This window comes from Glycine max, chromosome 8 (genome assembly GCF_000004515.6).
Source record: "Glycine max cultivar Williams 82 chromosome 8, Glycine_max_v4.0, whole genome shotgun sequence".
Taxonomy (NCBI): domain Eukaryota; kingdom Viridiplantae; phylum Streptophyta; class Magnoliopsida; order Fabales; family Fabaceae; genus Glycine; species Glycine max.
In genome coordinates, this window is record NC_038244.2 from 14537009 (window position 1) to 14559594 (window position 22586).

General features: G+C 30.6%; 2 protein-coding genes across 3 annotated transcripts; both read right to left on the bottom strand.

The window, feature by feature from the left end:
* Nucleotides 1-3217: 3217 nt before the first annotated feature.
* On the bottom strand, nucleotides 3218-4982 carry LOC102661113 (protein SODIUM POTASSIUM ROOT DEFECTIVE 3). Its single transcript, XM_006585389.4, has 3 exons — nucleotides 4399-4982; nucleotides 3667-3742; nucleotides 3218-3519 (listed from the first exon to the last, which is right to left on the bottom strand). The coding sequence occupies exons 1-3, from the start codon at nucleotides 4702-4704 to the stop codon at nucleotides 3398-3400; spliced, it is 504 nt and encodes a 167-aa protein (XP_006585452.1). The 5' UTR covers nucleotides 4705-4982; the 3' UTR covers nucleotides 3218-3397.
* A 3209-nt stretch (nucleotides 4983-8191) lies between these two features.
* LOC100791895 (aminotransferase ALD1, chloroplastic) lies at nucleotides 8192-13965 on the bottom strand. Of its 2 annotated transcripts, none has more exons than XM_003531507.5 (10): nucleotides 13658-13965; nucleotides 13476-13516; nucleotides 13298-13365; nucleotides 11622-11738; nucleotides 10830-10892; nucleotides 10458-10562; nucleotides 10259-10309; nucleotides 9596-9916; nucleotides 9020-9226; nucleotides 8192-8656 (listed from the first exon to the last, which is right to left on the bottom strand). In XM_003531507.5, the coding sequence occupies exons 1-10, from the start codon at nucleotides 13726-13728 to the stop codon at nucleotides 8351-8353; spliced, it is 1350 nt and encodes a 449-aa protein (XP_003531555.1). In that variant the 5' UTR covers nucleotides 13729-13965; the 3' UTR covers nucleotides 8192-8350. The 2 variants fall into 2 exon arrangements, with proteins under 2 accessions (XP_003531555.1, XP_014634553.1); XM_014779067.2 differs by having other exon boundaries at nucleotides 13476-13563; nucleotides 13658-13812.
* Nucleotides 13966-22586: the final 8621 nt, after the last annotated feature.

Genomic DNA, 22586 nt, shown 5'->3' on the forward strand with positions numbered 1-22586 from the left:
TGCTATTCAGTAGACAAACAAAAATATTCATTTACTAGTCTCGATTTGGACGAGGAGAGAAAATTGACGGAAAAATAATAAAATAAATACAATATTTCATTTTCTCCTTATATTGGACAGAGAAAAATATATAGAGTAATTAACATTAATATTTTGTTTGATTAATTAAATAAAAAAGTAAAATGAATTAACCGCGCATAATCCTCATGATATGGTGTGTACATTTGATGAAGGTGCACACGAAATAATATGAATTAAATGATATAGACTTAAAAGAAGGGGAAAAAAAAAAGAAATTCCGAAAAGCAGAAGTAAATTTCAATCTTACCGTCAAGTTTGGAGCTTCGTTTAATTCCTCCCATCCTAATGACCTCAACAATATGAATTATTTTGCTGAATTTGGAGCTAGAGAAGTTTCAATCTTCAGCTTCGTTTTGGCATATCTCTCTCTATTACAAAACGGCAGAACATAAATTGAAGTTTGGAGATGAGGATATAGGGTTCAAGATATATATGCGTGCTCACTTATGGACTTCGAAACCTCCTATAACAACAAAAACAGTATTGATAGAAAATTATCAAAATTATCATTTTCAGTTGAAAGAAAACAAAAGTAAAACCTCTGTCAATTGGAAGCGGAATACAAATATATCTAGTGTAAATTCCATATACTACGGAATATTTAAAACTCTAATGTGGGTGCTTTCTGGTGAGAATTAGTTAATAAAATATGACGTTGCCTTGTTACAAATGAACTAGCTAGCTGGGTGCCAATATAGCAAACTTCATCAGATTCTGATTCTTAATTTAGACATGAATGGAATATTAAAAGTAGGCTTTTGGAAATATGTTGTTGATTATTTCTGCAAGGTCTCTTTTAATTCATTCATAATGTAATAATAATAATAATAATAATAATAATAATAATAATAATAATAATAATAAGATGCAATTTTAAATGTTGGATTCTACAATATTGATGGAAAGAGGCAAAGAAAATATTAGGGAATGGTGTCAATAGGAATCTTGTATTGTGTCTCTCAGCTTATTCCTATGCCATACCGGCCAGTTTCTGACTTCTGCATGTGAGCTGAGAGACTTGTACACAATCACAATGCCCCCCTTTTTTTTTTCTTCATGCGCCCTCTTTTTTGCTTACTGTACTTCCAGAAAAATGGACAAAAGTATCCCTCACTAGGCATCCCCTATTCTGGGATGAACACCCCAAGAGTATCCTATTCTAGAATATACAAATTATATTCTGAATGTATTACAAAATAAGTTTCCAAATTATTTATTCCTATTCCAGAATAGGTATTCTAGAATATATAGTTTAAGTTTTCATTGTGTTTTATGTTACTTTTGTTGGAAGACAAACAAAGTTTTAAGCCTTGGAGAGTTTAATAACTGCTTAAAATACTTATTTATTGAGTGATTTTTTTCGGCGATTATCTTGCTTTTCTCTTTATTTGGGGTATTGTTAATTTGACTCATTTAGTTGTAGATTTTTAAGAATTTAGTTTTCAGTCTAATTAACTTACTTTGTTGGTTACATCTTAACATTTTGCCTACATTTTTTTTACTAGAAAGGGAGATTGGAGATGTAAGGGGTATTTGGATTAGGATTTTAAAGGATTTTTTTTATAAAAAAAAGTCTTGTGATATTCAATTAGAATTTTTAAATAGTATAAATAAGTCTCATGATATTTAATTAAGATTTTTTAAGGAAAGTAACAAAATCCAATGACATTCAATTATGATTTCTTATAACTTATAAAAAATCTTTTGATATTAAAAATATACAAATTTTAATGGATTTGATCAGATTTTTTAGTATAAAATATTTATCAAACAATCTTACTCAAATCCTTAAGTTTTGTTGGACTTTTTATTGCTTTTTTTGATTGGTCATCGGATTTTCTTTCCTCTCATTACACATACACTCTTCTCTATTTAATATTTTTCAAGATAAATATGTCATATATATTTCTCATATTCTCTTGGAATAAAAAAAAATTTAAATATATTTCTCCCCTTTGTAGTTTTTCTTTTGTGTTCTAAATTAAATTAATATTTGTCTTATGTGTTAAGATTAATCATGTTTTTCTTATATTGATTATGTCCATTACCTATTCGATGCAATGTTTTCATAATTATTACCCTTAATTTCGTCATCCACATAACTCAGTAATTCTCCTACCAATTTTTCACTCTCATCCCGTCTAGTGTATATGCTTATTATTACATCTCATTTAAACATGTTATTAGATTTATTATGAAATAATTGTAGTAATTAAAAAAAATCAAAAAATCAATATATAATTTTAAATATATTATTCAAATCCAAAAGTGAGAATGAGAAGATGTTATTGTAAGAAAGATTAATATAGGAGAACATAAAACTAGAATCAATGTAGCTATCAAAAGATTAAAAAAATTATATTAGTTTTACTTTTTTTTTATTGAAACCTTATAATTTCTTATTACTTTTTTCACCAATTCTTGTAATTTTGAATGTGTTTTTAAAAATTCATAGAATTTTTTCAAATCTTATAAATCTATAAAATCAATTCAAATCCTTTAAATTCTTATGATATAAATTCATTAAAAATCAAATGATAAAAAAAGTCTTGTAAATAAATATGATAAGTAATAATATTTCTATGTAATTGTAAAATTCACAAAATTTTTTTATGTTAAAATAATCTTTTAAAATTCTAATCCAATAGACTTCCTAAATCACATTTTGTAAAAAATGAGACTTTGATAATAATCATCCTAGAAGTCAATTCATAATTAATTTTTAATTGGATATGATAGTATAAAAAAATTTATATTAATGATTTATATCTATTAAACCTTATTATTATTATTTTAAGAAAAACAGTGTTCACTTTATTTAAAAGAAAGGGATATAAATTAAAAGCATGCACACTCAATTTTTTTTCTTTCAAAATTTATATGTAAATCAATTTTAGATATACATGCCTTGGTGCATGTTAATGACATAATTAAACTTAAAACTATATCATATTCATCCAATAAACAAAATTAATTGTCGTGGTGAATCAATATAACATACGTTTACTTTTAGATATTTTTCCGTTGATAATTACTTTCAATGGAAAAGAAAATTAAAAGACAATATGCGATGATCTTACAAGTTAAGAAATGACATAAAAAGAAATTGCGAAATAGAAATGAGAGGCTAGATATCGTTAAATTGTCTATGAATTCAATAATCACATGTTTTTGAATCACCTAATTAACATGAATGCAAACACACACATCATAATATAAAGTTCTAGAGGAGGCAAAGGCAAAGACAAATTTCCAACATGTTTAGTCTAGCTGTGCATCTCCACTGCTGCTAACAATCAAGGTACTATTAGGTGCTTTAACAATTCCAGAACTCAGCCCTCTTCACCTTTGAAATGCTCTCAAGGACTCCCACCGGAGAAATGTGTCCCTTTACTGTCACCCTCTTGGACTCTACATCTACACTGAATGATGTAACTCCTGAGATTGTATGTTAGAAAAACATGTTAATTACGAGTTGATCAGATTATCATTTGATCCTATACAGAAATTATTTTATCTCAGATTATGAAAATATATAATATGTTACACGAATGTATGGTATTGAATTATTGATGCTGAGATTACCTTCCATCTTAGACAGATGCCTTTTCACTTTACTCGCGCATCCTTGACAATGAATAGCAACCCGCATCACAACCACCTTCAAAATTAGAAAATTGAAATGCAAAAATAAGATAGAGTTATTAACAAATAGTGGTGTCCTAACTCCTAACCAATGTATTTGATCTTACAACGGGTAATCAGTGAAGCGAAAGAGGGAAAGTCTTTTTTATTTTTTACCATACTGGCCAAACAACTCTGACATGTAAACATAAACAATGACCAAAGTCAAAAGCCATTTGCATTTCGACATTTCGTATATAGAGGCTTTACTTCATAGTCTTCTATCTTTTAATTTGGACTCGTAATTTAAAAAACAATATTTTTAGAAAAGAAAAAATCATACCATATTTTTTTTTCAAATTTAATGCTAAAAGACTCAATTTGTGTAGTGAAGTGAAAAATAAAAACAGAACAGGAATAGAAAAGGATGGTTTATAAAATGTGTAAGAGAAACGGTATACAAAAACAAAAATGATAAATGGACACTAGCAAGCTATTTGATATCTAGTGAGAAAAAAAGAAAGAGAATGATATATATGATGAGAAAGAAAAAGAGACTGGAAAATTATAAGTATTAATTTGGTGTAGAAAGATGTCTACAAATCATTATTTTATATATATATATATATATATATAACAATGTCCTTTGTATTGCATCTTACTTAGTGTATGAGAAAGTGCAAGTAATCTAACCTGGAAGACATAATCTGTTGGCTTTTTCTGAAGTTCCCTTGATTCATTCTCTTGATGCTTGATGTTTGGTACAGAGACAGAGTCACCTTTCTTGTGAGCTGAATTGAACAACCTGCTGCTAGTGCTAGAGTCAACAAGTTTGGAGTACTTGGCATATTTGATCAACCTTGTATCATCAAGAGAAACACTTCTTTGATGCCTCCTACTCCTAGTCCTAGGCACAACCACAGACCCAGTAATAGTATCGCAGCTTCTCATGCACACTGTTGTTGATGCCTCAGAGTGGCACATGAAACCATTCCTCATTCTCCTCCTCTTGCTGCTTTTCAGTGAAAGAATTTTGAGGGGGATAGAAGGGGGTTAATATGATTTTAAATAGCGTTCCACAACCGCAATTGCAGTCACATTAGCCGTATTTTCCCCGTGACCACAATTTAATTAAAACCATCATTACAATATTTATCAACCAAGATGTTTTGAAGATCCAATGTTCTAATGCTAATGCTGGTTTTGGAAGTGGGAGACAGTGACTGTAGAATAAAAGAGACGTACTGCCATTATCACTTGGCTAACAAAATAACAATGAGTTCACTGGCAGTATGGAATCTTTTTGGCATTTTATCTATTATGCATGTGTCTATGATATTAAAACAGTAACACTCCAAAACCCTGTCCTTTTCAGCTCTTAATGCTGAGAAATTGACATTAGCCCTTTTTGCTATTATGAATTAAAATGGCATGTTCGAGAAAATCATATTAAAACAAGAAGAACATGGAGTATCTTGTTTTATTTTATTTTTTTCTCTTACCAAAATATTTATTTTATTTTTATTTCTGGGGTCCTTGGATGAGGGTTGGGCTGTGTGTGGATATTAAAACTAGAAATTAAGGCTTTTCTTAACCACTATTTAAGCATGGGCGTTTGGCAGCACATAGTGGGGAAAAGGCTGAAAATGTAGTTGGACAGCTATGCATGATGCATCAAAAATCAAAAGTATTTGGTTGATGTACAAAAGGGGCTAAATTCAATGAGGAGATGCAGAGCAGTGTTACAAGTGTCTGAGTCTTACGTTACAGTTTTAGTAGAAACTAATGCTCTTACAACGTTCAGCAAAGAATCAAAGTTATATAATATACTCTCTAAAATATTCCTTATAATAAATATACTTTTTAATGTTTGCTAATAAATTATTGGAATCTACCAGATCATGGATGAGTTTATTAAATTAAAAGTAAAACTCACGAAATTTAATGATTTCTAATAAATTTGAGCTAATATTAATAAAAAGTATGTTAAAAAATTGTGTTGCTTATATTTTTCATAAACTATAGATAGTGGAGAAGAACTACGTCTTGCTAGCAATAATAGCATTGTATTTTGATTTGGCAGGATGGCATTAGTATGTAGCATTGCATGTAGTTTACAGTTAGGAGATAATTAATTACCAAGGCATGTAGTTTCCAGTGTCATGCATAGCACCAAACTATAGAAGAATCAAATTACTAAATCTACTCTAGACTATGAATCCATGATTATGAAATAAAATGAAAAATGAAGCTATATTCTTATGTACTCTTAACAGTTTTTCCATGATCGAACAGCTAGCAACCGATCTTCACTCACAATATAGATTCATTCAAGAAAATATGGAAGGATTAATGTGCTTCATGAAGTAGTGGGTAGAAATTAAATTAAATGTAACGATTAGAATGTCAGCGAAGCAGGCAGACATGACTCATGGAAACTTAGCAAATGATGATTGCATGCACCCACACTGCTTTGACTGAGGGATGCCATGTGACATTATTTAAGTGGGTTCACAGTCTTTTAATTCGTTCCTCTGTTCCATCCTGCTTTCAGCAACAAAATATTGACATCCAAGGACCACCACTAAGTAGTAAGTGTAGCGCTTCTGCAAGTTCTACAAAACCTTAGCAATTGGCTGTAACTGATGAGTTTAACCCTTCAATTCAAACTAGTTTTTTTTTTCTTCCAACCAAAACACGTTTCATTTATGGATTGAGTTTGCACCCCATTTAAACAATGAAAATGCATTTTCATTGTGTAAATAAAAAAACATAAATATATTTCCATTTTGTAATTAATTCTAGATGCAAATTACTTTTATAACATAATCAAATCAATAGTGATATAGATTATATTTTTTTAAAAATTTAAATTAAATTAATTAAAATATAATTTACCCTTTTTTTTAATAGTATTAGTTGAATTAAGTATCATATAGATTACCTTTTTAATTGAATTGGAATAAATTACCACAGAAGTTATCATTTATAATAGTAACCAAATTAATTAGTAGTATAGAAATCACCCTTTTTAATAGCTCTTGAATTGATTATGATACAGATTTGTCTTATAATAGTAATCAAATTAATTATAAATTTGTCTTGAATTGATTATAATAGTAATCAAATTAATTAGTCTTATATTTTTTAATTGAAACCTGTTTCCGTTTTACTTGTGATATAAATTATATTTTTCGAATTGAAATTAAACTAGTTATGATATAATTTACCTTTTTTAGTTTTAGCAGAATTAAGTATATTACGAATTACATTTTTTAAATTGAATTTGGATTAATTAAGATAGAAGTTACCATCTATAATAGTAACCAAATTAATTTTTTAATATTAAATGAAAACCTCAAATCAAATAATTAAAATAAAAAAAAAATAAAAAGATGTATAAGGAAATCGCAATTGCATTAGGTATCTGGATTTACTTTAGACACATAATAACATAATCATAATTATGTTGTGTGGGAATATATAACAAACACAATTTTTGTTGAATCTAAAAGTTATAAATATTAAATAAATAAATAAAAAGAGAAAAAAAAAACTCAGTGAGAAAGGGAGGGAAGGGGTGTAGGAAATTGGTATAGAAATAAGGGTGACTTTTCACTCTTTTTTATATAAAAAAAAGTATGAAAAAAGAAAAGAAAAGAAAGTAGATGGGAATAGCAAGGCCCAGAAAAGAAAAGTGTAAGAGACTGAGCCCAAAGGACACTAGCTCCACTAAATAATAGGAAAATGAAGGCTGTGGTTAGGGGCCATGCCTAGAACTTGTCGGGTGTTGCTAGGTGCACCCTGCATTATTGCTGGTGTACCCAATACTTAAGATGAAATAACGAAAATATCCTTAATTCGTAAGCCTTTTAACTTGATCTATAAAAGGCTTACGGATCAAGTTGATCCGTATACTTAATATCAACATACGGATCAACTTGATCCATATCAACCTTATGGATCAACTTGATCCGTACGATTTACGGACCACCCTCACGCACACCCATCACAAATGTGAAAAAAACGCAGGGACAATTTTAGTATTTTAAGAAAATGTTGGGTGTACCAGCAATAATGCTAGGTGCACCTAGCAACACCCGAAGTTGTCGATTTCAGGCTTGGGGAGAAGTCAACAGACTTATGTCCAACAATATAAATTCGAAAAAGTGTTTACTATTCACACAACCCACCTCCTGTTTTACTCTACACACCCCTGTCAGTTTTAGTAATTTTTTTGACAAAATTTCTTTATACGAAAAATCTATATTCACTTGATTGGGAAAGCAGTTGCAAGTTGTAACAGAAATATGTAACTATCCATGATTTCACCGATCCAAAATCTCCTTATTTTTTAGCTAAACTTGGAAAGATTCAAGTAATTACTAAATTCAAGTAATTATGAGATAGTTAGCCTCTAAAGCCTAAGTTTCTTATGGTTCTGATTTCAGATCATTATGTCTATGTGGAATATCATGTGCAAGATTGAGTTCCAGATATTAATTGCACTACGAAGATGTAATACATTACAAGTATAGTTCGCACGGGAATCCTCTTATAACTAGATAGAAGACTCAGATTTGCCATTAATTTTGCTTTATTTTATCTATGCATAGATTTATAAAACTGACGGAAGTAGAGAGCATTAGTTTTGCTCCTGATAGATAAGGTATTTGAGTCTTTTTGAGGCTTCAATGATGGAATCTCTCTGGCCAAAAGCACTAATTCTTATATATTCTTCACCACCTGGTCCAAAACCACTACCCGGGACTGTAATTATGTGAGTCTTCTCAAGAATTTCAGCAAAAACATTCCAAGATTTTGAGCCAGGAAAATGGACCCAAACATAGGGTGCATTTTTACCACCATACACTGTCAGACCAAGAGAAGTCAAAGCATCAACCAGTATCCTTGCATTCTCCATATAGTAGTCAACAAGGGTCTGCATGGCCTGAAATTTTCCACAACATTATTTGCCATAGTCACACCAATTGCACAAGAGTTTCATAATAAAAGTCATAGTATGCAATATTTTCTTTTGTCCTAGGTCAGAGACACAAGTGTTTTCCAACTCACTAGGTCAAAGATTAATTCTACTTGCGTTGTATAACTGTCATTAGTCCAAAGGAATTTGGCACATGGTGAAAATTGTTAAATAAATCATTTTTACTCATGTGAACACAACTAAGCCTTACACTACTGGTCAACACTTTGGATTATTTTGATTTAAATTTAGGAACAACTAGAGTTTAAATGAAACATAATAGCAAGAATTTTGACTAGTTATACACATTCTTAGGAACTAGAATTTTACCCTTAAACCCTCTGGGGAAAGGCATGCTAGTCCACCAGCTTGAGCTATGTTGGATGCTCCATTAAAACATGTGCACATTATACGGTTGAAATCATGCACAACAGGAAAGCCATTTGAATACAAGAGTTCTTCAGGGACCACTGTCCAACCAAGGCGGACACCTGTGAAGCCAGCAAATTTCGAGAAGGATGACACTTCAATTGCAACCTGAAAGAATAACAAGGAAAAAAAGAGAGGTTAAGCCTGCCATTATGGAAAATAGTACATGCTAGATACGAAAAAAGATGTCATACAAAAATAATGTTGCATTTGTCACTTGGAAAAAGATTTTCAACTTTCCCATTATTTAGAACAGCTATGAAAAATTGAAAAACTGTTTAGTGTGCTACGGGTTTAAATTGTAAGTGACAAATAAGAAATAAATATGGGATTGGAAGGTGAAACTAAATTATTTATATAACATTTTGATGGACCAATCATGTGTCGAGATTGAAAGAACAGGTTTACAAGATGCTAGTGAAAACAACACAAAACAGAATGGGACTTGACTAGATCAATGAACATGCATGGCAATACCTCTCTGGCTCCAGGAATTTCGTAGATTGATTTAGGACTATCATCAGTGATATATGCTGAATATGCAGAGTCAAAGATAATGATTGATCCATTCACTTTGGCAAAATCCACAAGTTGTTCTAATTGCTTCCTTGTTGCTGCATGACCAGTGGGATTGTTTGGAGAATTGAAGAAAATAAGTTCAGTCCTTGAAATGGTAGGAAGATCAGGAAAGAAGTCACTTTGAGGTCCACATGTCATGTATTCTATGTTTTTGTACTTCCCAGCTTTATCTACAAACTTGCCAGCCTGACCAATTATGACACTCGAATCTATGTAGGCCTGCCTTAGAAGAATTTGCCATGATTAAAAACACTTTCTGATTGGTGACATGATGCATGCATTCAGTCTAAGAGGACATTTCAACAAGTTGCTCATTATAGTGAAACGATAGAATAAGCAAGATGGAAGACTTTATAGTTTATACAATTCAAATGCAATCAAGCAATTAATTGGAACAATATTATCAACAAATACTAAAATCTAGGCCTTGTTTGTTTACTGTTTTGAAAAACAGTTTTCTGTTTTCTAAAACTTGTTTGTCCTTTGAGCACATTTGGAAGTTGCTGATTGCTAACATCTAGATAATATTAGACCATATTCATTAGATAGTAATTACAATACCGGAAAGGATGGATCCTGCACAGCTATCTTCAGATTGGGACCCATAAGCAGCTACACACGTTGAGACAAATCAAATTCAGTACTTCATAGTATTAAATTCATTTGAGATAGTAGACTATGTGTAGTGGGTAGGTAAAAAGTTACCAATACAAGGGAAGAAAAATAAATTAGAACACAACAAACAAATATAAAGGAATACCTGAAGACGAGTAATATCACACTGTGCACCATCTGAAACAAAAACCTCAGAAGGTTTTATCCCCAGATCTTTGTAGAATGTAACAGAAATTGCTTTCCTCAAGGCCTGCAATGTTGTTTTCGCAGGATATATACATTTTATTACTTGAATGGCATATATTATATATAGTGATCTATAATAATAACACAAAAAAATGTAGATAAAGATAAGTTGCTAGACTCAAATGTTAATAGAATGTACTTCTAAAACAGAAGCACTTTAAACTCCAGCACAAAAAGAAAGTATAGTTTCTATTTTATATGAGAATTTCATTTTGTGGTCTGTACGAATGAGAAAAAAATGATATAATTGCTCAAACAAACTCCAAGATACCTTTTCACCTTGCTCTGGTCCATATCCTTTATAGCCTGTTGCTGTTGAAAGGCCATGCACAAACTGCAAAACACCATATGAGTGCAACCAGATCAGGGGATATTTCTCTTCCAGACCAATATTCCTTCTGGTTATTAATTAGCTATCTCAATTCAAGAATATATAACCGCAATCGTTTCTCTTCAAATCTTAGGCGAAAGAGAATGGTTCAAATAGCATATCAGATACTTTATTGTTGATATATCATATAATTAGCATATGACTTGCATGGCTTATAGATTATATAACATATAACTATTAGCAAGAAAAGTCAGCACACATACTTAGAGTCACAGATGCGGTCACGTGCTCATTAATCAGTGGATTATTTTAACCAAGACTTTGAATTTTCCTAACAAATACTGGTAGATGCATTTTATAAATATGCAACCTGCTTATAATAAATTGTTCTGATTGATGAACGAAATATTCATAATTATCCTCCCTTGTTAATCAACTTTACATGAGACACTAGCAGGTTTCGTGATGAATCAAATATTCAACTTCAAGTTATCTTTTTCCTTCGACTTTGCATGCTTGAGACACTAGCCGGTTAACTCATGATGGATGAAATATTCATGGGCCTCATTTATACACACTCTCATTCATTGAGTTTATACATGGGGTTTGATGGGGCTTAATTTCCCTACCAGGTAACATATTTATTCTCAAAGTCACTTATTACATATATATACATGCATTATCTTCTGCCAATTCAGCATAAATAACTTAATAATAACCTTCAAAACTTACATCAACCATGCTAGATGTTACAATTGTTGGTAAGGGTTGTGTCGTATCACCAATTCCGAGGTCTATTACATTTGCATGTGGATACATCTCTAAGTGCATAAGCTCGTGTCTTTCAATCTGATACAATCAGGATAGTTATGACTTATAAGTCTTTAGCACATGAATCATAAGATTTTACATGTCATATGACAGTGAATATCCGAGTAAAAAATCTTGGACTAGTAATCTATATATATTGTTATTGTTTTTTTTTTTTTTATCACGTTCTTTCTTATATCTACCAAGTTCTCTCTCTTCCTTTATTTTTCTCTCTTATCTTTCTTTTTCTTTTCCCCACTTGTACACTCCAAAAATGAGATATACAAGTACAATTAAAATTTTCGTATGTAAAACTGTTTTGCTCTAGGTTTTGCCACATCAATACAACAATATTTTTTTAAAAAATAGAACAATATTAATATAACATTATCGGTAGTACAAATATAAATAAGACTAATATCACACTTTTTTGAGGAGATATCACACTTTAATATAATAAAATAATTATTATAATTACAATAGTTTAAAATGATAAAAAAAATAATTAGCTGATGTTATAATTGGATAAAATCAGAAAGAATAAATAAAATAATACTATAAAAATAGTATAGAAATGAAATAATATAAAATAAATTAATTTTACAATATATAGTTAAAAAATATAACTCTAAAATAATATTAGAAAATAACTAATATAAATTTCAACCATATAAGTTGTTAAAAACATTATAAATGATAGCATATAATAAATAAATTATAAAACAACGAGAAGTAGCATTATATTAATGAAAACCCTAAAACATAATCATATAATAAAATTTAAATTGAAATTTAAAATATTCAATTTTCGGTACAAATATATATTTTCTAAAATTTAAAAAACATAATACGAATAAATTCTTTTAAGGAATAGACAAATGCATTTTCTTTTGTTAATTTTATATATTTTGTATTATGTAATTATTATCATGCTTTATTATTTGTAGTTATTATTATTATCATGTTTTATTATCATAAAAATAAACATATGCATATGTGTACAAATGACAATCTAATTCAAAATTTAAATTCCCTAAGTCCACCTAGGGGACTCTTAATAGGAATTTATATGTGTTAATTGGCTTCAGAAAGTCCAACTATGTTTGATTAATAGGAAAAAATGGAGGAAATAGAGAGACATAACAAAATTAAATTTCCATTCTATTATTTGGATATATTATTATGACAAATTATTCATCTTAATTAAATTGAGAAAAAAGAAGAAAAAATGAATGTCAATGAAATAGGTTGGAATATATTCCATCAGTTTTCTTGATATTTTACCATTCCAGACAATAGAATAAAATACCAATTATATTATATTCCCCTTCATTTTCACCATTTTCCACAATCCAAATATATTTTCAATGTCATTTGACCAAGCAAGATTAAATTTTAATATTATTGCAAAAAAAAAAAAGCTCTCAGATTTTATTTTCCCTCTTAGCTTTGTAAATGGTTAAAAAGAAAGTAAATGCACAATATGTTCATACTGGAGGGTAAAAATAAATTTGAAACCAGTATTTGGACGAAAATATAGCAAGATTAATTCAGGTGAACAATAATCATGATGAAAACGGAAAATTGTGGAAAAGCACCTCAGGAAATAAATAACCATGTTGCAGTTTCTCCATGTTTACATTCCTGGGCACCTTTGTGCAGTGTCCTGCGCATGATAGTCATGATGATACGTACGTCTAAATAATTAATTAAGGAAAACAAAGATAACAAATAAATAAAAAATTGAACCAAACAAACATGAATTTATATGCATACCGATTCTCACGTTTTGATGAGTCTTCAATGTGCATGACAGCCTGTGAATTATCATTTGGATACATTAACTATTTGGTAGAGAGGGGACCTAATGTTGAAATGCAAGAGAAATTAAACACAAAATGAAAAGATGACTAAAGGTTGTTGGTATATAAGTTAACATTTTCCAGTTCTTTTTTTACCTCGCAATTACCATCCTAGGCTGCAAAATATTAGTACTAAACATAAAACTGCAAATTGATGAGTTGTACATTTAGGCCTGATTTTCTCCTCTGCTATTCTCCAACCAGAAACTCCTCCTCTAAGGCTCTGGTTTATTTCAGACGACTAGTTCTAGCACTTATGCCAGTTATATCCATAATGACATATTTATAAATAATAACCGGGTCAATCAACACAAACTGTGCTGTCTATTAAAGAATATATGGCCGTCTATACTTTCTCAAGCCGACACAAGCGAGAAACTGAGTTCCCCTATGTCAATTTCATCAATTTCATTTTCCACACACCTAATTTTATATTAATTAACCACCGAGCAAACCAAATAAGTGATACCGATACTTGTGCTCCAACGTATGACAATATGCAACGATTTTTTTTGTTGTTGTTGCTTATGGCAATGGTAAAAAACGGTTGCATAAAATTATCAAAGAAGGCATGAAGTCATTGACTTTAGAGAATGGTTTTGATACTTCAAATTGTTCTATATGATTATTCTTTTTAGAAAAATTTAAAATCAATTAAATATTATTTATCAATTATTCTATTAATTACTATGGCAATTTTTTTATCTGACATTAAGATAATTAATTTACTCACTTAAATCTAACAATTTTTTCAATTACAAAATAATATGGTATGACCAACTTTATATCATCAAAACCAAAAGGCATTTCATTAATCATCCATAACCACCAAAGTTACATTGTGACTCAATACGAAAACTGATGATGCTAATAAAATATCAAAGTTTGGTTTCATATTCTTCTTCTTCTTCAAGTTTGGCTTAATAAAATATCCTCATCTATCTGATCATGAAATATCTACAAAATTAAAATACCAAAAACAAAGTGGTCGCCATTTACTGAAGACACCAAGAAAGTGTGGCAAGGTCATTGATTAACATAAATGGAGGAAACAAAATACGTTGCCTGGCTATGATCCAACAATGAGTGATTGTTAAGAGATACAACCAACATGCTTAAGAATTAGGATGTGTTCATATTTTTTTACTGTAAACTTGAAAATAAGCTGGAGGAAGGACTTGTAAAGGTGTGGACTAATGAGGGGAAAAATGGAAATTGCAAGGCCTCCAATGAGGATTTGTATGAGAAGATGGTGATATGTTGCCCTTGCAACACACAAGACAAAGGGAGTATTTTTACAGCCTAAGGTGATGGTTTGAGTGTTTTTTATGATAGTGTTGTCTTAGATGAGAGTTCAAAAGATGATGAAAAACCTATGTCAAGTTAAGTTGAGGTTAATGAGGATATTCCTTAGGATATTGTATTTAGGCTTACAACTCAGGTTGCAAATAAGGGGTGAGAGGGATGACTTGATTTACACACTTAAAGATGGTGGTGAGATGTCATTTGAGATAGTTTCCATTTTGGAGTTTGAGACACAAATTGATTTGGTTGATAACTATGAGGTGTCAAGCAAAAAGTTACAAAAAAGTCAGCCTTAACAAATGGGAAAAGACTTCAAATTTTAACTTAGAATGGAGTTTGATTCAATTGGATAGTTCAAGCTAGGATACTATAAAGGAATGTGCTTTACTTAATTGTTGGGGTTGAAATTCAAGAAGAATGACTTCGTTAGATATAGGGTGTTTTGTCAAGAAGAGTATGAGATAAGCAAGTATATAATATGAAGAAGTATTACGGTGGTGTTATCCTAAGAGACTTAAAGTTGTATCATGTAAAGCCACATACGAAGTAAATAATAAGAAAAAATGGTTACATTCAAACATATGTCTAATTTGCTTAATCTTCCTACCAATATGACTTGATGTGATATGCTAATTTGGTTAAGTAATGATTAGTATGCGCCTACTAATTGATTGATGCAGGCATGTAAGGAAACACATGATTGGTTAATACAAAAGGACTCAAGATTTTGGCCAAAGGCACACATGACAGAGTATGTTAGGTGTGACAAGATTTTGAACAACATATCAGAGGCTTTCAATGGAAGAATTTGGGAAGCTAAGGACTAATAAATAATATCAGTGTTTGAATGTACAAGAATTTACAAAATGAACATATTTGCAAAAAAAAAAGATTGATTGAGAAACAAAAGGCAAGGGGTGATAAAGAATGTCTAAGGCCAATGGGGAGGCTACAAAAAGAAGTCATGAAGTATTCAAAGTGGGTTGTGGTTAAGGGTAGAGGTAATTAACAAATATGAGATTCAAAACTACCCTTTTGCCTTCAATGTTTATTTGGATGGGAGGAGTTGTTAGCTCATGCAGGTTTTGGGGTTTGATTGGTCTTCCTTGTAGTATGATTTATAATCTATACAATTGAGTTATCTAATAACTTATTTGTAGTGATATTGTGATATGTGGTAATGAGTTTATAGTGTGATAATCTGATGTGCTAATTTGATATTTGTTATTGATGAGTTTAATGTGCCTGATATTGCATGATTCTAATATTATTTTTTATGTGTGTACAATTCTTTTTTACTATATAATATGATATATGCATACTTTTTATATATGGCTAATCTACTTGACTTATGTGATATGCTCATGTTCTAACAATGGTTTGGTATGTGTCTAGTATGACTAATCTACATATGTGTACTTATACAAGTTATAGCTAATATAATTCATAATTCAATGATGTATTTGAGCATGGTTCTAAGTTGTACATAATTTGTTTAATTAAGCATGTACATAAGCATAGTTCTAAGTTATACCTAATCTGATTTAAGCTTGCACCTAATCTAATATGTGCATATGTACCTAAATTATACCTAATATGATTTAAGCATATAATTAAGTTGTTCCTAATTTGATTTAAGCATGTACTTGATCTGGTATGTACCTAATATACTAATATAGGAAAGGTTGTAAGCATGTCTCATCTTATATGTGCATTGTGAAATGTATTGATATAAGTAGGTGTTAAAAGCTAGAGCAAGTGATGTGAAATGTGCCTAATATGCATATGAGCATGTATTTATCTAGGTCACTGTTGGGATTTTGGCAAAGAGAACCAAATTGCTCAAGTAATAAAGTGATAATTGATAAGTAAAGTATTGTCTCCACTAGGACTTTGCAATATTTGGGTACTTGCAATAAATTAACTAGACTATGATGATTAAAGTGTTGAATGTAAAAACAAGTGTGGAAATTAAAAGAGCTTAAGGTAAGAAAACTAGTTGAGTAAATTCGTCAATCACTTGACAGACACAAAAAATAGGTTGTCACAGTTGGATGAGATCATCAGGGTTTAACTTCATTAGACTAATCTAACATGCATTACCAATTATCCTTATTCAATCGAAACTATGTTTATCAACTCACAATTTTGTTGAATCCACATATCTAGTTTTAATTATGACAAATCATTAGATAAGAAAATCGATAGGATGATGGGTTTGTGTGATTACTAATATTATGTTCAAGTGTTTCAATGATATATTTATTAAGGAACATATATGTGTTCATTATGAGGTACCCAAAATGATGCTAAAAAAGGTTTGCTCATATATAACAATTATCAGTAAGTTGTGAACTTGAAATTTCTTGAAGTTCATCAACATGATGAGGAAAAATTTTCTCTGAGTACTCATTCATGACACTATATAGAACAACAAAGTCTTGAAATAAGAAGATTACATGTAGAGCATCAAGCATCAAAATGAAGCTATCATAGAGTCTTCGTAAGAATAATGAATAGCATGACTCTAAAGACTGGACTTCAAAATGGAGTTCAAAATTACCATCTAATAATGGTTTTCAAGGAACAACATCAAGTCTTTCAAATGATGACACACATGTAGAGGGCACTTCAAAAGATTGAGGTTGACCAAAACTTCACTTTCCACATGTTGCCACACACACAGAGGGCACATCAGAAAGTGAATGTTAACTACATTAGAAAATGCAAACTTGTTGAAAGTTGAATCTGTCTATGAGAAGCATCAAAATATCTGACCTTGGACAAAACATTAGCACACTAGCAACTAAACCTTCACTTAGTGTTTATGAAGTAATCTACTTCAAAATACTTGGAGTTGTGAACAAGTGTTAAGTTTGATGAAGTTATGTTAATTCAGAAAGACATATCAGTTTGAACTTCATCAACAAAATCTATTACAAATATGCATTCTGACTCAACAAACATCAAAATGGTTATTATGATGATACTTAAGAATTCTTATTAGAAAGATTCCTGAGAATGATTCTGCATGCAATCATTTCATGATACTTGCTTCAAAAGCCCATCAATTGAGTGGAGCCTACCTTAATGGTCTTCTTATGAGCTTTATGAGGTCTTTTCGAAGAGCATCTTGAACCAAGTTGAAGCATTCCAAACAAGAACAACTTAAGCAAAATCCTTGTGTGAAAAATCTGCATTTTTCTTTTTTAACCATCTTTGTTTAAAGTGACTCACTTCTGTATTGTGATTATAATCTGTAATAAATACTAGATAGGAGTGAAAGATTATATTCTATAGTGGAATCCCTCTCTGAGAAGAAAGGTTTGTGTCTATGCAGTGAAAAATGCAGAAACTCTTTACTATTATAAGCTCAAAAGTGGTTGGAAAAGTTGAAATCCGATGGTGTTGCTAGTCTAGTTGATAGTAGGTTTGAAATACAGTGAGAGTACTAACAAGTTGTTGAAATCCAGTGGTTGGTTGTGTTAGTGAAATCTCATCTTGAAGGATGAGGACTAGACATAACTCAATGTTGGAGTGAACCAATATAAAAATCATTATGCACTCTTCTTCTTCCCTCACTTGGCTTTATTTTTAACAAGATTTGTTAATTTTTGTTTCCAGATTTAAAATAAATAATCTTTTCAAAAGTACAATTAAAACCATACTTGTTTTTATCAAAGTCTTGTCAGATGAATAATTCTCTTTTAAACCATAACTCATATATGTGCAAGAATCTTTTTCCAGAACTGTTTGTAGTTTCATTTTCTATTTTCACCCACATTTACTAAGACACTCTATCTTTGGTTTCCCACATGAAAAACCTAATTTATTTATTCTTTTCTCTCAAATTTCTTTGTAAAGATAAAAACAATAAATCACATTAAGATTAGAGATGCATGAAATAGGCTAAACAAATATCAATCTATTTCTAGCAATGATTTTATTTAGATACCTTTCCCCTGTTCTTTAGAAAATAAATATTTTTCAATGCATTATTCCCTACACACTATATGGATGGCCAGATCATAATAAATAATTAAGCACAAAAAAGAGCAATACATACAAGATTGTATTAAATAGATAATGAGAAAGAGTTACATTAAAAGAGTTGGCATGCGAGGCTTTCAACAATGGGATTTTAGTCTTTCATTGTCGTGAGAGGCTTTAAACTTTAGAGGTTGATGTAGATAGAAGAAGAGGGATGAATAGAGGAGGAAAATGGGATAATGGACATAGAAAGAGAGTTTCCCCTATTAGAGATACTCAGGCTTAGGATGTATTCATTATAGAGCTCTGAGTCTCGGGGGTGGTGTCTTTTCCTTTTGCTTCCTACTCCTTTTATATGCCTAAGGTAGCTTACTTTCCACGCTGATTTCGTGTTGAGCGTGGGCTTTCACGCTAAGTGCACCTTTGGGCTTTCTCGTGGGCCTTCTTCGCGTTAAGCCTGAGTTTTCCCGCTTAGCGAGGGTGCACGCTAAGCTTGGATTACGTGCTAAGCGAGCTATCTAATTCTTCCAATTTTTCTTCAAGGTTTTTTCTTTCAATTTTTGTATTAATTTTCCTCAAAAACACTTGAAATTTTTTCTTTTAATTTCTGCTAATAAAAAACTGTAAATATATTAATTTCTTTATCATTTCATTAAAAATAACAGTAAAGTAAAGAAATTACAATCATTCTTAGCCAAAATTGACTATTAAATTAATTCAAATTTCACAGATATCAGTGTGTAGCCAAACGACTTGTATTAAGAAAATGAGTTTGAGCAATGACCAATCATCTATACTCTATCCCTAGGTATAAAGATTAATGGTTGCCTTCTTCAATTTACAATATAAAATAGATTTTTCCAAATACAATTGAACGTAATGGAACAAATAATTAAGTGATCAATCTAAAAATAAACAATAAGTATAGAAGAAGAACAATAACAATTGATTTATTGAATAAAAAAATGATAATTACATAAAGGTAATCTAACTACATTAAACTCCAAAGAATGATGAATTAGCTACTCAGCCATGAAAACCATAGAAGAAGCAATCAGTTGAGTAGAGCCCTTAACCATAGACCACATTGCGAGAGGCTTTCTCTTACCTTTGAAATGCTCCTTTTGTATCTTGGAATTTGTGCCCTCTCCCTGTGTCATGGGCATTTTATATCAACAACAACAACAAATGAGTATGTTTGGTAAGCTCACTTAAGTCCGCACAACAAACATTCTAGACTTTTAAGAGTTAGCTTGCTTAAGCTAGCCAACATGGCTTGCATAGCACAACAAGGTTCTAGGGCTTCAATAATCAGCTTGATTAAGCTAGTCAATTGTGGCTTGCTTAAGCTATCTTAATGGCTTAAAAAAATCTTCAAAATTCATATGCTCTAGTGATAGCTCTTCAACAAAGTGCCCTTCAAAGTGATTCTTTCAAAACAAAACAAAAATAAGCAAAGATCAAATGGAACAAGCATAAAAACCAAATTTTTAACTTACAAATAAAGTATTGATTCTTAAATAAACCAAATTAAGAACAAACAAGTTCAAAAGCATAAGAGATACTATAATTGTATTAAAACACGGCTAAAAAGCGAGTGTGAGTGACAAATATCAGTCACTTTAGTAATTGCCTAATTTGTAAGTACTCATATAAGTTCATGCTAATTTGATATTTATTGATATAAAATTATTTGGAACTGAAACGTGTAATTTCTATGCACGTGGACCAAATCGTAAAAATAGATCGAATAAGTGTAGAAACTAAATGAATGCAGCTTAACTCTTCATTTTTATCCATTATGTCTATTACATTATGACCATCCTAGTAACATTTAAAATGTTCGAAAATTGGATTGGGGGGTTTTCATTTTTACCTTTTTATAGTATCCTCCAAATTCAAAATATGCAGTTCCATTGTAGCCTCATTATTCTACATGTGGCACATTAATTTCCAGCGGAGAGGAATTTTCCATGCATTCAGAGATACATCACCATCTATATTTGTAACATGTGCATTCTAGATATATAAGAAAAATTATGCTTTAGGACTTATGTCATGCTATATATCTCACTCCATAAGATTCAAATTCCACAATGCATCGCCATCCAAAAATGTGTATCAAAGTCGATCGGTATCCAAAGTCTAAACAATTAAATGCCACAATTAATGGACTTCAAAGGAATTGCAGATGAAAAGAATGATAATAACTATATATGTACTAGATTTGTTTAAATTCGAATCTTCTTCGAAGTACACGACGTACCCGCGCCAGACATTAGATTAAGCAATCCTATATATATATATATATATATATATATATATATATATTATTACTTGAATATTCTCATTATTCCTTTGAAAAGTCAAGCTTTCTTGTGTCAAAAAGAATAGGTCATTATGTAATATCTATACTATAAAGGACGGGATGAGTGGAGTTTAGATTAGGCTAGGCAATCAGAATCACTATATGGAAAAGGAAGAAAATATGCAAACAAGCATGCATTAAAAAAATGTCAGTCAATGTAAAACACTGAATCTTGCCAGACATTTTTGCATGCAATATCTACACATAAACCATTCCAAACATCAGTGGAAAATCTTAACCTACTTTTGACTATTGATATTAGTGTACAAACTCTACATGGAAAATAAGAGATACTAGAAACTACATGGAAAATGACTTCCTAGCTTCCACATAAAAAGCAGTGATACAAAGCTACGTGGAAAATTTCAACTAATAAAGTGACATTTCAATTGAAAGAACCATATTGTGTAATTAAACAGAAGAAGATGACTGGAGAGGTTGTTTACTTCAGCAATTAAATTCCCTACAATGTTCCATAATTTGAACTGATTGAAACTGAGTTTCCATATAAAAAAATAAACCTCCCTACCACTTGGGTACCTCTAAAAGCCATTAAATAAATAAATACGGGTGGACTATATATTGGAAGTCAAAAGCAAAACCAGAGAATATGAGTCCAGAATTCTCTTAGTTTTATTTTCTTCAATGGTTTTAATTTGTTTAAGATATAACTTTTTATGAAACAAAACCAGTCTACAGAAATATAGCGGTCAACTGAAAAATACAAAAACAATATCAAGTTATTAACCTCATTATTTATTTGCAAGAATGTGAACTAATCAAATGATCGATGGCAATGGCCAAAGGACCTGTATGCAGTCCATAAATTCTTTGAATAATAATAGTCAAATATGTTTAGATTCTGCAATTAATTCCTTAAATTGTTTGGTACAGAGGCCAGTGATGAATGAAGAAAAAATATGCGCGGGAGCATCAAAGCCATCTCAATAATTCACAAAAAACGACAAAGGTGGGGGTTAAGTTCTCACTTCCTATTTCCTACGCAAATACTCATTTGCAGGCCTTTCAAAAGAGAGAAAATAATATAAAACAAAAAGAGGCGTTCTTGACTTTAACAAATATGGCTGTAATCTTTGCTAATTTTTAAAAGAATTTTTTATAATTTATATTGGCATTGATATTCATAATTTATTCATGTCCATATTGTTAATATTAATATTGGTATTGATATTCATAATTTATATTGGCAATCGTTTGGAATTCAAAATTCAAGATGAAAATAAGGTTCTGTTTTGTATTTTGAATTAATAGTTTAATAAACAAGTACATATTTTTCTTATGAATTGATCTCATCGTCAGGGGTATTTTTTGGGTGTGATAGCAATTTGAATTTCCCATATT